The 14,445-nt window shown below is 40.4% G+C and overlaps 1 protein-coding gene across 1 annotated transcript in view; it reads right to left on the minus strand.

The window, feature by feature from the left end:
• Positions 1-637: 637 nt before the first annotated feature.
• Positions 638-14,445, minus strand: part of PEX7 (peroxisomal biogenesis factor 7) — an 82,827-nt gene continuing 69,019 nt past the window's right edge. The window contains exon 10 of the mRNA XM_034765571.1: positions 638-2,498. Coding sequence (XP_034621462.1) covers positions 2,430-2,498 — 69 coding nt within the window. The 3' untranslated portion in view covers positions 638-2,429. The remainder of the gene's footprint in view (positions 2,499-14,445) is intronic.

Consider the following 14,445-nt stretch of genomic DNA (forward strand, 5'->3'; position numbering starts at 1 on the left):
AGGAAAATATGATCTCTGCCATTCACCTAAAAGACACTACTCATTATGAGTATTACAAGGTCTCCCTAAGCACACTTTTACTGTATTTGCCTTTCTAATCACTACTGCTAGGATGTTATTGGTAAAATAAGTATAATAGTCTTTCCAAGGATACTAACAACTTACTATTTACCACAGTGTGCCATTAATTTAAGCATACTAGAGCAATAAATACACTTTTATTTTTAAATTAACAATGTTGCTTGATTCAAGAAAAAGCCTGTGTACTAACAATTAAAAAGTGTCCTTAAAAATGGAAAGAATGGATTAAATGTTCATGACATTTGTACTTAAAGGTCTATTTTGAATATAACTAGTGAAGAATTAGAAGATAGCGCTGTCATCCTTAAAAGCAATTTCTTAAAATGAACATATGTAGCAAGCATACCCTGAAAATTACAAATTAGTTACACTACTGACAAAGAAACATTTTTCACTGCACTGCAAAAATGTTTATAACAGCACATTCTTCCCAGTTAGAGATTATAAGGTAAGGCTAAAAGCCACACTGAGCTTTTGGGTTCACCCATTTTTCAAGAGAGTAAAATCTTGACTCAGCAGCTCTTAAATGAAAGTTAGACAGTGCACAAGGGGGGAAGGAGGTAGCTAAGGTGAAAGTTTAATCCATTTGTTGGATGTACTGGTTACATACTGAAAGCATCTTTTCATCCTGCTAATGACGACTCAGATGAAAGGCTGAGATTGTTTGTAGCCTCATACTGGCATTTCCATGTTTAGCTTTCAAATGGATGTACTATAACAGTATATCTTATCTGATTAAAAATATCCTCCATACTTACACACAATATATACAGATATTCCATGACCTCCACCCACTCGGACATGTTGCTTGAATATTAAGCAGAAAAGGGAGATGAAAGGAAAGGACTGTTAAAGTTAAAAATAATCAATTTTAATGCATAGGCATGGGTTTTATGGCCCATGGTACTAGTAAAAGCTATAAGCGGCATAGCTTTATGGTTGTCTCATTTCTTAGCACCTAAAATGAAAAAGCATCATGATTTTAAAATCTGTGTCATATTTTATAACACTGCACAATCAAAACTTTTGTTTCTAATTCAGCTACTGGGCTTGGTATGCAGGAACAGATCACCTGATTTTTAAAAAATAAGAAGCATGCAGAATCCAAACATCTCAGAAGTGGAAAAGAATTTCATATTTCACCCTGCCTCCTAATCTAGGCACAGCTGTCTGTGCATGGCTATCCAGTCTCCCCTGGTTCCTATCTCTAAAATAGGACACACTCCTCCTTTACTTGTAACTCTGAAATAAGATCCAGTTCCTTATCTCTGAATGCTCTCTCCCCACCCTGTATCTTCAAATGCTCCAGCAGATTGGGCACCCTCAGACATTTGGCCAAGGCTTAATGCAAATCTCACCAACTCTGGGATACGCTACCTGGGAGCATACAACATTTGAGTTCAGTAGTAGTTAGGGCACTGCAAAGAGGCTGCCGAAAGTGCTGGGCCCTGCGAAGGAGTCTCTGAAGGTAAAGGGGTCTGACACAGGTGAGGATTATTACAATGTCTGTGTGACAGTCGCAAAGAAGTTTGGATAAGCATTAAAAAAAAGAATGCCTAATTCTTTTGAGGATTTCCCATCACAATGTGTCTCTATTTTGTGATCTCTGAGCATAATCTAAAACAGAATTTCTTTTGGCATGACCCTCCATCAAGCTTTTTATCTGAAAACCTATGGGGAATAAAAAGACTAAATGGAAATAATCTTTTCTGCCATCATGAAACAGTGAACAAAAAGGTCAAAGGAAGCAGCTTGTTATAGTGTGACATTAACGGTCTATCAACAGCATTCATCATATTACACAAGAAAATAATGCGACATGAATTTGGAGCAAAACGTATCAATATCAAATCAACTGAGTGACACAAGCCTCAAGTTGATGCTGCATTATTTTACAGTAAATACGCCTCCCCTCTTTTTTTAAAATAGCGCCAGTATCTCAAAATAAATTGCCATTTGTCTTTATTCTTTATCAGGATTCGGAAATCTGATTCACATCTCCCACTGTCAAGTTGTTTACTCATGTAACCCCCCACAGACCAACCTGGCTGGCACTGCCCCCAGCAAAATGTCTGCCCCTGCCAGCCTTTGATCACCCAGGCATTATTTTGCTGCCTTAAGCACTGTTTGTACAGTTGAACCAGCCTTAATACGGGTCCCCACATGCTGCACTGAAAATGTATCTTCAAATGCATAACATCTTCAGTTAAAACTACAAATCGTATTTAAAAAGAGACATGAGGATTAAAGCCATATTATCAACACATCTAGTATGAGTTTAGTTTCTTGGGAGCAGAGAAAGCTTCCCGCCAAGTCAGCTCTCTTTCTTCACTGAGCAAAGTGGGGAGCTACACAGGAGCTGCCAGACATGATGGGGTATAGATCTTCACTAATTCATCCCAAGCGCAGTCTGCCACCTACAAAGAAAACATAGTCCATGTTAGAGTTACTGGAAAAGTAGTTTGATCCTTCTGATTTTTGTGATCAAAAGTACAGAAAACGATGCCTGGTCTTTGGGTTCAGATTGGTGCTTGTTTTTAATAATTCCTTAATTTCTGACATGAATTGTAAAATGCAGTGTTGTTGTAGCCATGTTAATTCCAGGTATTAGAGAGACGGTGGATGAGGAAATATCTTTTATTGGACCAACTTCCATTGGTGACAGAGACAAGCGTTAAAGCTTACACAGGGCCCTTCTTCAGGTCTGGGAAAAGTACTAAGAGTGTCACAGCTAAATAAGGGATACATTAATCTTGAATGGTCCCTTAGATTAGAATATGTGCTAACTACTTATGCTAAATGGTCTGCTCAATCTTGGATTTAACTGTGACACTCTTAGTACCTTTCCCAGACTTGAAAAACAGCTCTGTGTAGCTCAAAAGCTTATCTTTCACCAACAGAAGTTGGTCCAATAAAAGATTTTACCTCACCCACCTTGTCTAATGAATTGTAAAACTAATTGTGACCCAGGATGTGTGCCAATTGGCAGAGAACACCAAAGGATGCACGGGGATCCCCTGGGTCTGGTTATGCAGAATAATTCACTAAAAGGTGGCATGTGGGGACAGGACCAAGAGCCAGTATCCCAGTGGTCATCATAATCATTTCTAAATGTGTGTATGGATAATATTTAAGGCATTATGTATCTTTACAGGAAATTACATTCTCAAACCCTTGAAGTTAAAGCAGGTAAAACAGGAGGCAACGTGCTTCAGACCAGTTCCTTCTAGGCAAAGGGGTAATAGGCACTTGTCTCCCTGGCTGGGCATTGTGTGTTGTCCCCTTCACAATATAGGTCTATTCGCATACAGAACCAAAATGCTAATCAAGAGACTGTGAAATCTTGGAGAGGAAATTTACAGGAAATAAAAAAAGAGCAGGAGGGGAGTACCGTTTACAAGTAAAGACAATAGATTATTGGCATACATGTGGGGTGGCGGGCAGAGGTACCCTCCTACATCTTTCCACCAAGGAGGAAAAAGGACAGCATGGCTCATGAATGGGAAGATAACAGCTAAGCCTGTCTGTTCTGTGCTAGCAAGACTGCAGGTGAGTTTTTGCTCTAAAAGACATGACAATAACTAGCTAAGTACACTAGATTCTGGAATGCACGCTAGGTTTTTATTTTATGTGTAATATAATATAATGTAATATTTTACATGTTTCCGATACTTCTACTTGCTTTCATTAGAATTTGTAGTCTGTCAAATCAACTTTTGCTTGTTTGCATTATAAGCCAATATAAGTGTTGTGCGTAAAGAGGAGTGGTGATTGAGGTATAACTGGTAAGCGGGGTGCACTGTTCCTTTGGGAGCAGTGAGTCTGCAAATAATGCACGTGTGTCAAGTACCATGGCCTGGACACTCCAGGGAGATGCTTGGAGGAACTGGGGATTGAAGGGTACCTATTGCGAACCTGCAGAGGGACAGAAGAGTCTGTGTAGTCCTAAAGAGCTCTATTTGTTTTGCCTGTGTCCCACAGAGTCAGAGAGCTGACATATGGCAGGCTCAGACAAGGCTTCCCCACGCTAAGAGCAGGTGGTAGTGAGGTGCGTCACAACCCTGGGTACCCCGGAAAGTGTCACACTAATTCTGGTTTCATTTCTGTTGGATGAAATGCATGGATGTGGGCAGGAGTTTGCAAGGTCATATTTTTCCTATATACCACTTAGTCTATGGAGGTGGCAGAGTAACTTCAGCATAAATAGCCTGGCTCTGATGTTGGTAGGGGATGGGCAGGAGAGGAAACAGGAGATCCATGAAGGCTTGGATCCACAGCCACTCCCGCTCCCCACAAGGAGCTGGTGGCTCTCTCTCTCAGGTATGGCCAATATTACTGTGCTATCTCAATGCCTCAAAATCTTAAATGTATTTATCCTCACACCACTGTAAGATAGGGAAGTGCTATTATCCCCATTTTACAGATGGGGAACGGAGGCAGAGACACTAAAGCAATTTGCATGAGTTCTTCACACACAAGTCTGCTGCAGAACGGCAAATAGAAGGTCTCTGGTCTCCCAAGGACCTGAGCTAGAGCCCTGACCATTCGATCATCCATCCTTTCCAAGGAGAGCTCCACGTGAACCTGATGGGACTGTGATATAATCTAAACTGACCCAACTTTAGCAATATAGCAGAAGAATCTAACTGATCTGAATTTTTCTAAACAAACCCCTAAAATCCCTTTTTGGTGCAGATTTGCAGTATCACAATATGAAGGCTGGTATGAATCTACAGCACTGGATAAAATCAGTATTAACAGACAGGGAAAAAACCTTTCATAAAACCAGATTACAAAATGCTTTAGATTTGCTAATGCAATTAAAGATGCTCTAACAATACCAGATACTAGATCAACAACTATGTAACAGAATGACGTATGATACGTAGTTTGTTACAGAGCAGTGGAGGGACAAAGAAATGAAGGCAAAGGTAAGAGATAAGATGAGATCTGAAGAGGAATAAAGTTGACAAGGCCTATGAATACAAGCCACTAAACGAGGGTGAAAACAACATTTGAAAAGTATCTTCAAAGTGCCGTGTTCTCTCAGGGATGTCAATGGGAGACCATTTTGCTATAAAACTAATTCACGTTCTTCAATATAAAACTAGAATGAACAGGTGCACACTAGGAAGTTGGAAATCAAACTTAATTTTGTATGATACACACTGTAGTTGTCCCATTCCATGGTTACTGCTCATTTGTGGCATTTCCTTAATTGGTTGCAACTGCTTAGTTATTTGAGGTACTTTACACCCTAAAACAGAACGGAACAAAATCTCATGACATTATGTCTGTTCACTTGACATAACAGAGCCTTGTGTGATATAACATTTTGCTGTATTGCAGTTCATCCACAATTTCACACTCACAAAAAATCTGATTTCTCCCAGGAAGGGTGTGCAGAGAATGGCAATTGTATAAAATACACAGTAAGTGGTTTTTATCCTTCCCATAGGTATGGGTTGGTACTACATTTGCAATACTTTCTTTCAAGAGGAAACAAGACATGGAATGGCACCTGAAAAATCCCTGGGGAATCCCCACCTATGATCAACTTAATTAGTATCTCGCAGCAAGCTCTGAATAAATATAGTTACAGAACCATTTAATCTAGTGATAGTAAGAATAAATAGAGACTACACAAAAGGCAGTTTGACTAGGACCACTTGGGTATTTTTGCCCAACTTGCTCAGATTCTCTGATAGTACATAAATGTAGCTAGTTAGGAAAAGAAAATAAACCTACAGCAAATAACTCTGGGTCATATCTGCCTGTGCAGTGTGACGTCCATACTTAAAACTCATGTTGGAAATGGTGATGAACAAATTCTATGCAAAGAGCGGGGATGACTGATTTAAATCAAAGTGACTTAAAATCATTGATTTAAATCAGCAAGCAAAACCCCTTGATTAAAATCCCTAATTTGAATTCTGGTTTGCATTTGTACTTTTCAGTTATTTTCCTCAAGAAAGGTTGATTCTCACTCACTGGTAATGGTTGAAATGCTGATTAGCAATTAAATATAGCCTTTAACTAACTTTGGTGCTTCTTTTTGCTAACTATGAGGACACAGTAAATTTATACAGTTAAGCAATTTTAGCTTCATCCATTTATTCAGAGTCTATTTTTACATTTTAATTATGTTAGAAAATGCTGACTGATGCATTTCTTATTTACTAGATGATTATTAAAATTTTTACTCACAATGTGTGTCATACTATGATGAGTACAGTACAAATATGTACACAGAAATGCAAAAAGAACAAATTTTCCACAAAGAAAAGGTTTATTAAAGTTACACATCTCAGAGGCAAGCTAGAGGTCTAAAGCTAATTCAAGACAGGATACCATGCTGCAGAATTTTTGTATCTTACTTTCCATCATCTTAGGGTTCAAAAAAGAATTTAGGGTTCAAAAAAGAACTAGCTAAGTTCATGAAGGACAGGTCCATCAATGGCTATTAGCCAGGATGGGCAGGTATGGTGTTCCTAGTCTCTGTTTGCCAGAAGCTGGGAATGGGTGACGGGATGGATCACTTGATGATTACCTGTTCTGTTCATTCCCTCTGGGCACCTGGCAGTGGCCACTGGGCTAGATGGACCTTTGGTCTGACCCAGTCTGGCTGTTCTTATGTAGAATTTCAAATCTGCTAACTCCTAAAATATAACTAGTTTAATAAAAGTCTCAATTCAGTCCAAGAGTGTTTATCTGCCATCAGCAATGTACGGGCGAACCTTCTGAGCAAGATTCAAAATGGTAAGTTTTGAGTTAACAACCCAGAACATATGTTTGACAAAATGCCATTCTGTCATCTCAAATTAAATATGATAAAGTGCTACAGTCGAAAATGGATGATGGAAAGTAAGACCTGGGAACCGAACTAAATTATTTCTATATTGTGCTGGTGGACATGACTATAGAGATTAATTTCAAGAGTGGAGTGATCTGACTGGATTATTCAATATAAATATGCCAATTAAATGGGTTTCTGTGTTTGTAACAACCCACATTTTATGTAAAGTTTTCCAAGGCTCTACCGTTTAGTGAATCAAAAGAGGAAGAACCTTATGAAGTCAAAGTAGTAATTATACTTTGCTTCGGTAAATTCAAGTCAGAAAAACCAAGAGACAGTTAAACTAAGACATTCTTATTTAATATCTCAGTAGGTTTACAATGAACAACAATGTATGGATGGCATCCCAGTCATCCAAGGAATCCTATGTTTGATGGGATTACCTATGTTCCAAAATAGCGGGGTGACTTTCATTAGGTTTTTGGTACACAAACTACACTCTTAAAATGGCTGCCATAAAAGCTACTGTAGTTTGAAAGAGGATGTGATGGCTCTTGTAGCCCCAGTTCAGCAAGGTACTTGAGCATCTGAATACTTAAGCACATGAACAGTCCCACTGAAGGCCCTAGTGAGTAACTGTGTGAAGTGTTTTGCTTTATTAATAGTACTATAATATCTGGTGAGAATGTGAATATACAACCCTTGGTTATTGAATCTGTTTGTATAAAGCCAATGGCCTTATAACCTAAGTGGGAGGGAAAGCCAACACAATCTAAAATATTTTGTCACAATTGATTTAACAATAATTTTGATCAAGCTTTTAATGCAACTTTAACCACAATTTGTGTGTTTGTGCTAACTGAACAGGAATAACTCCGAATATGAGCTCTATCAGATTTGGTGACTGTGCAAGTACCTAGTACACAGTTGGAGATATCCCAATAATTTTGGAAGTGCTCCAAGTTTTTCTTTTAGTATTTAAACCCCCCTCCCACCACCACCACCAACTTACTGATATTTTTTATACAGGTTTATCTAATTCTTACTTAGAACAGTATTCAATAGGATATTCCATAGAACGTAATCTTATTGTATATGAAGAGATTATTTGAGCCACTGTTCAAAACTGCAGACCGTTCACAAGAAGCTTAAATATAAAGTATTATTCATTTTCAGCCCAAAGCTACTGTACAATGTTGCTGAAATAGCTTTGCCTTCAATCCAACAGACCTGGATCAAGTTTGCATATCAGTAGGTAGAGTCTGCAGAATGCTCTGATCTTTTGGTGAAAGCTACTGTATAACGGCAGGGTTTTTTTATTCTTCCGACCGTTTTAAAAAAACAAATAATTAGCTTTGGGCAGCTATTTTCACTACACTTTCATTAACATTGTACAGATATGCTGCAGAACACCTGACAAATACACCACTATTGCTTATGTGTTGGAATATACAGTTCTCTTGTATCAATTTTTTTGCCATCACAAATCGTAGAGAGAAATGGAATAATTAAAGGTTAATTGTAAAATAACAATATTCCACTGAATGCTGATTGCTCAGGGAAGGATGCAGCTGAAAAAGACAGCTCCCCCCAAAAGTGGCAATGTTCCCATCTGTTAGCCATTACTGTTACAACTACACGATGCAAACACAATCTAACAAAATGGATGCATTTGTTAATGTCTGTGGCACTCTGTACCTCAAAGTAGCACCCTGGAACCCCCATATTCACCACTGTCATATAATGATGATATGTTTTGTACAAAATATAACTTGTGAGGTGTCATTTTGAAAGTCTTGATCTGCTGAACATGAATATCCTGTTGGATTGTATATGCTATCGGTGTATGTGAAGTTATGAAGTATTGCTATATGTGCTACTGAAACATGCTGTGAGGTTGGGAGATGCCCACAGCCAGCCTTTCAGTTGCAATAAAGGAGGGTCAGACAGGCGTTGATGGTGTTGATCACAAAGAATCCACTATCCCAGAGGCTCTTTAGATAAGGGATGTAACACAATGGAGACTGCTTGACCAATGGGAACTGCCTGATCCCCATGTCACAGCAAGTATCTTTCTAGCAGCTGAAAGAAGGTATAAAGAGTCAGTAACATCACTTGTCCTCTCCCCCATCTCAACACCTGGAAGACAAAGACTTGGAACTAGGGAGACTGCACTTCCTTCCAGCCTGGGACCAGTCTGAGTATTGAGGAACTGTAATCTGCCTGTAATATCTGATCTTAGGATGAGAAACTTCTTGATTCAAATCTTGCTTAGTATGTTAAAGTTAAAAATAGAAATGCAGTCTAAATTCTATTTCTTAAGTAACCAACTTTGATCTCTATGCCTGCTACTTATAATCACTTAAAATCTTTCTGTATTTAATAAATATGTTTTATATTTTACCTAAAACAGTTTGTTTTTGGTTGAAGTGCATGTCCATTTTCCTATGAAGAAGTGGCCAACTAAGTAAAGAGTTTACACTGGTCAGGCTTCTGACCAGTGCAAGATGGTGCAGTTCTGGGGTGTAGGGCTGGAGTGGGGGGAACTGGCTGAAGCTCATGAGTGGCTGGGAGATCGTTTATGTAACTCAGCCGGGTGTGTCCCTGCCTGTGGATGGCTATGTAAGTGCAGTGCCCGTCAGAGGCTTGTAGCTTGATCTTAGCTCATAGCATGAGACAGCTCAGGCTGGTGGGTTTGGAGGACTCAGCTGTCCCACAGTCCAGGTTGCACCCTGGGGACCCTGTCACAATGGCCTCTAGTCCTCTCGTTTCAGCAGTGAAGTTGCAACACCAGTGCATAAGTGAGTGTACTGTACTTTTATTATTGCTGCAGTATAAATATCATGCCAGGTAATTTTCTGGAATAGGCAAATATATTTGCAGCAGATAAATCGAACTGGACATTGCTTTATTCCCCTTCAATATAAAGCCAAAAATATGAATTGTGCAGATACAGTCTCAGAAAACTAATTCTTCACTGGAAATTCATAGTTTGACTACTAAAACACGGGATGACTGTTTCACTTTAAAGCGTCTATCCTAATGTCTGATAGTAATGCTGTTTTCCACCAACTCATTTAATACCAATATTCTTATTTATCACAGCCATTTCAGTTGTCCCTCTAGCTGATCTATTTCAGGTCCTCTGTCTTCTATTCATCACTACAGCCTTGCTTTACAATAGACGGAGACCTTTTCCAGAACCCTAGGGCAATCCATTCAGCTTAGTGTAATTACCTAGATGACATACTGTCTCTTTACTGTTTAGGATCAAGAAAAGAGGAAAAATCCTTCAAGATAGTGGTTGATTTTTGCTGTACTCTAAGGTGGCACTAAACGCCCAAGCCCAATAACCAAGTACTATTTTTCAGAAAATAACTAAAAACTGCAAAACCATAAAGCTCTTACTGAAACTCAGCAAGATATGCATGTATCTAGATAATGACACTGTATTTTCATTAGGCTCCAGATACAATTACTTTCTTTACACTGGCAAGAAATGTTGAGATGCCACTGTTGAATAAGTTTTTGAACAACAGTCAGGAGGGCAGAAGTGATTATCACTAGATACCCTTCCAGGGTTTCCAGTAAAATCTTAGGCTGACAGGCAATTGTCTCTTACATGGTGACCACTCAAGGATGAAAATAGCTCTAAACATTTGTCTCTGCCCTGCTGAGTTTCAAGAAGAAATATATCACTTCTTCTTTTACAACAGGTTTTAAAAAAAGTTATTGTAGCTACATTTTCACTCCTATTTGCAATACTTTTCCTTCATCCTCTTCTCTAGGTACCATTTCTTCTGTCTTTTTGTGCTTAATTCTTTGGGCTATTTATACTATGATGAAAAATCCGTAAAGGGTCCTGAGCACTCTTGCGTACACAGGGGATGGAAGTTTGGTGAAGCTAATAAAGATGGTTATTAGTCCTGCTACTTATTTTGACAGGTGACCATTTCTTCTAGCCCATAATTGGACAAGAATGGAAAGGAAGTTTTGCCCTTGATTCTCCCCACCCCCATTCCATCTCTTACAATCACAGAATCATAGAATATCAGGGTTGGAAGGGACCTCAGGAGGTCATCTAGTCCAACCCCCTGCTCAAAGCAGGACCAATTCCCAACTAAATCATCTCAACCAGGGCTTTGTCAAGCCGGGCCTTAAAAACCTCCAAGGAAGGAGACTCCACCACCTCCCTAAGTAACGCATTCCAGTGCTTCACCACCCTCCTAGTGAAATAGTGTTTCCTAATATCCAAGCTAGCCCTACCCCACTGCAACTTGAGACCATTGCTCCTTGTTCTGTCATCTGCCACCACTGAGACCAGCCTAGCTCCATCCTCTTTGGAACCCCCCTCAGGTAGTTGAAAGCAGCTATCAAATCCCCCCTCATTCTTCTCTTCTGGAGACTAAACAATCTCAGTTCCCTCAGCCTCTCCTCATAAGTCATGTGCTCCAGACCCCTAATCATTTTTGTTGCCCTCCGCTGGACTCTTTCCAATTTTTCCACATCCTCCTTGTAGTGTGGGGCCCAAAACTGGACACAGTACTCCAGATGAGGCCTCACCAATGTCGAATAAAGGGGAATGATCACGTTCCTCGATCTGCTGGCAATGCCCCTACTTATACAGCCCAAAATGCCATTAGCCTTCTTGGCAACAAGAGCACACTGTTGACTCTCATCCAGCTTCTCGTCCACTGTGACCCCAGCTCCTTTTCTGCAAAACTGCTACCTAGCCATCGGTCCCTAGTCTGTAGCAGTGCATAGGATTCTTCCATCCTAAGTGCAGGACTCTGCACTTGTCCTTGTTGAACCTCATCAAGTTTTTTTTGGCCCAATCCTCTAATTTGTCTAGGTCCCTCTGTATCCGATCCCTACCCTCTAGCGTATCTACCACGCCTCCCAGTTTAGTGTCATCTGCAAACTTGCTGAGAGTGCAGTCCACACCATCCTCCAGAGCATTAATAAAGATATTAAACAAAACCGGCCCCAGGACCGACCCTTGGGGCACTCCGCTTGAAACCGGCTGCCAACTAGACATGGAGCCATTGATCACTACCCGTCGAGCCCGACGATCTAGCCAGCTTTCTATCCACCTTACAGTCCATTCATCCAGCCCATACTTCTTTAACTTGGCGGCAAGAATACTGTGGGAGACCGTATCAAAAGCTTTGCTAAAGTCAAGTAATAACACATCCACTGCTTTCCCCTCATCCACAGAGCCAGTTATCTCATCATAGAAGGCAATTAGGTTAGTCAGGCACGACTTCCCCTTGGTGAATCCATGCTGACTGTTCCTGATCACTTTCCTCTCCTCTAAGTGTTTCATAATTGATTCCTTGAGGACCTGCTCCATGATTTTTCCAGGGACTGAGGTGAGGCTGACTGGCCTGTAGTTCCCCAGATCCTCCTTCTTCCCTTTTTTAAAGATGGGCACTACATTAGCCTTTTTCCAGTCATCCGGGACCTCCCCCAATTGCCATGAGTTTTCAAAAATAATGGCTAATGGCTCTGCAATCTCATCCGCAAACTCCTTTAGCACCCTCGGATGCAGCGCATCTGGCCCCATGGACTTGTGCACGTCCAGTTTTTCTAAATAGTCCGGAACCACTTCTTTCTTCACAGAGGGTTGGTCACCTTCTCCCTATGAACTGGGACCATATGGATCATTGTTGCAGCCAAGGTCCTGTAGTGGCACCAGATCTTGTATAAAGGGGGTCTGGTAAGGTGTCTAAGACAAGGTTGTGATGTGCTGGTTATGATTATGATATCTGGGTGCATGTATCATTTTTGTATTTAAAGTTATGAATATTGGCTCTGTACTGTCTGTATTTCAAACTTATGCTATGCTTCTGGGTGACACCCTGGACAATTTGGCATCAGCATTGCATAGCCTGCTTGATGGCCCATTAAGGACCATCAGCTATACAACTGACCCACTGAAAGAAGGCAGATACACCTTGTGACTCAGCAAGGTACGTAGGAACATGCCTACGGACAGAACTGTAAGGTTTTTTCTTGCCATGTGCCCGAATTGCTTGTCTTTGGAACAAAGAAAGAGAGGCCACATGACAAGAGACTATAAAAGGCTGCTGCAGCTCCTCCATCTTGTCTTCAATCCTGCTTCATACCTCTGGAGGGACTTTGCTACACTGAAGCTTTGAACCAAGGACTGAATGACCCATCCCAGCTGGGGATGTACTCCAGAGACTTGATTTGAACCTGCAGTTTATTCTATCACTGCTACAAGCCTGAACCAAGAACTTTGCCATTACTATATGGAATTGATTCCATTTAATCAATTCTAGCTCTATTCTATATCTTTTTCCTTTTATGAATAAACCGTTAGATTTTAGATTCTAAAGGATTGGCAACAGCATGATTTGTGGGTAAGATCTGATTTGGTCTGGGGGTTGGTCCTTTGGGATCGAAAGAACCTTTTTTTCTTTTACTGGGGCATTGGTTTTCATAACCATTAGTCCCCATAACGAGTGGCACTGGTGGTGATACTGGGAAACTGGAGTGTCTAAAGCAATTTCTTGTGTGACTTGTGGTTAGCCAGTGGGGTAAAATCAAAGTCCTCTCTGTCTGGTTGGTTTGGTTTGCCTTAGAGGTGGAAAAACCCCAACCTTGGGCTGTAACTGCCCTACTCTAAGCAATTTGTCCTGAATTGGCACTCTCAGTTGGGTCCCACCAGAACCACATTGTTACACAGGGTGACTCCCAACATACTCTTAAGTCCCAAATTTCCCCCCAACTGTCTGCCCTGAAGTGTCCAGCCCTCTCCTGGAACACTCAGAGAAGTAATAAGGTTCATTGCTCCTTTAAAGAGACAAAAGCACAGCTTATTACTTTAACCGGAGCTAGCAGTCACTTCAATAGCACTAGGCAGGTTTAGATTAAAAGTAAAACAAGTTATTAACAAAAAAAAGGGGTTAAGTGAGTTTAAGAACAATGGATAAAGGCAAAAGGTTACAAGCAAATAAAAGTAAAATACACTTTCTAGTGGCTAAGACATAACTCAGCAAGCCACAGCCTTGGACCAAGGTAGATTTCTTACCAATTTTTTTTTCCAGATATGGCTAACATTCTCCCAGTCAGGCCCTTCCACAGAAGTACAAAATACTGGTTTCCCTGGTCTTCCTAGGTGAAAGATCTTTGTCTAAGCTGAGTTTTTACTTACATTCAATTCTGAGAGACTTCAACCCCCTTGAATGAAAGGCACCATCTTTCTCAGTTTGCAAGAGCTTTGGCCCCTAGTGTCTGTCCAATGATGGATGCAGAGATAGCTTCTTCTCTCTTCTTATATCTTCCTAAACTTGTTGTTTTGTCCCCAGACATAGGAAGACCTCATGCTGTTCTTCTCATCCCCTTGACTTCCTATCCCCTTGCTGATTTGTATGACTTCCATTGTTTTGATTCCACCAGACTTAATTTGCACTGGAGACAGGTAGATAGCTGTCTTCCCTCCTGTTTGAGAGAAAACCGGTTTTTCTCCCTTTCTTTGGTCAGACTTTAAAGCACAATATTAGTGAGTATCCATAATTCCTCACACAACATTAAAACAAATT

Source organism: Trachemys scripta, chromosome 3 (assembly GCF_013100865.1).
Source record: "Trachemys scripta elegans isolate TJP31775 chromosome 3, CAS_Tse_1.0, whole genome shotgun sequence".
NCBI classification, from domain to species: domain Eukaryota; kingdom Metazoa; phylum Chordata; order Testudines; family Emydidae; genus Trachemys; species Trachemys scripta.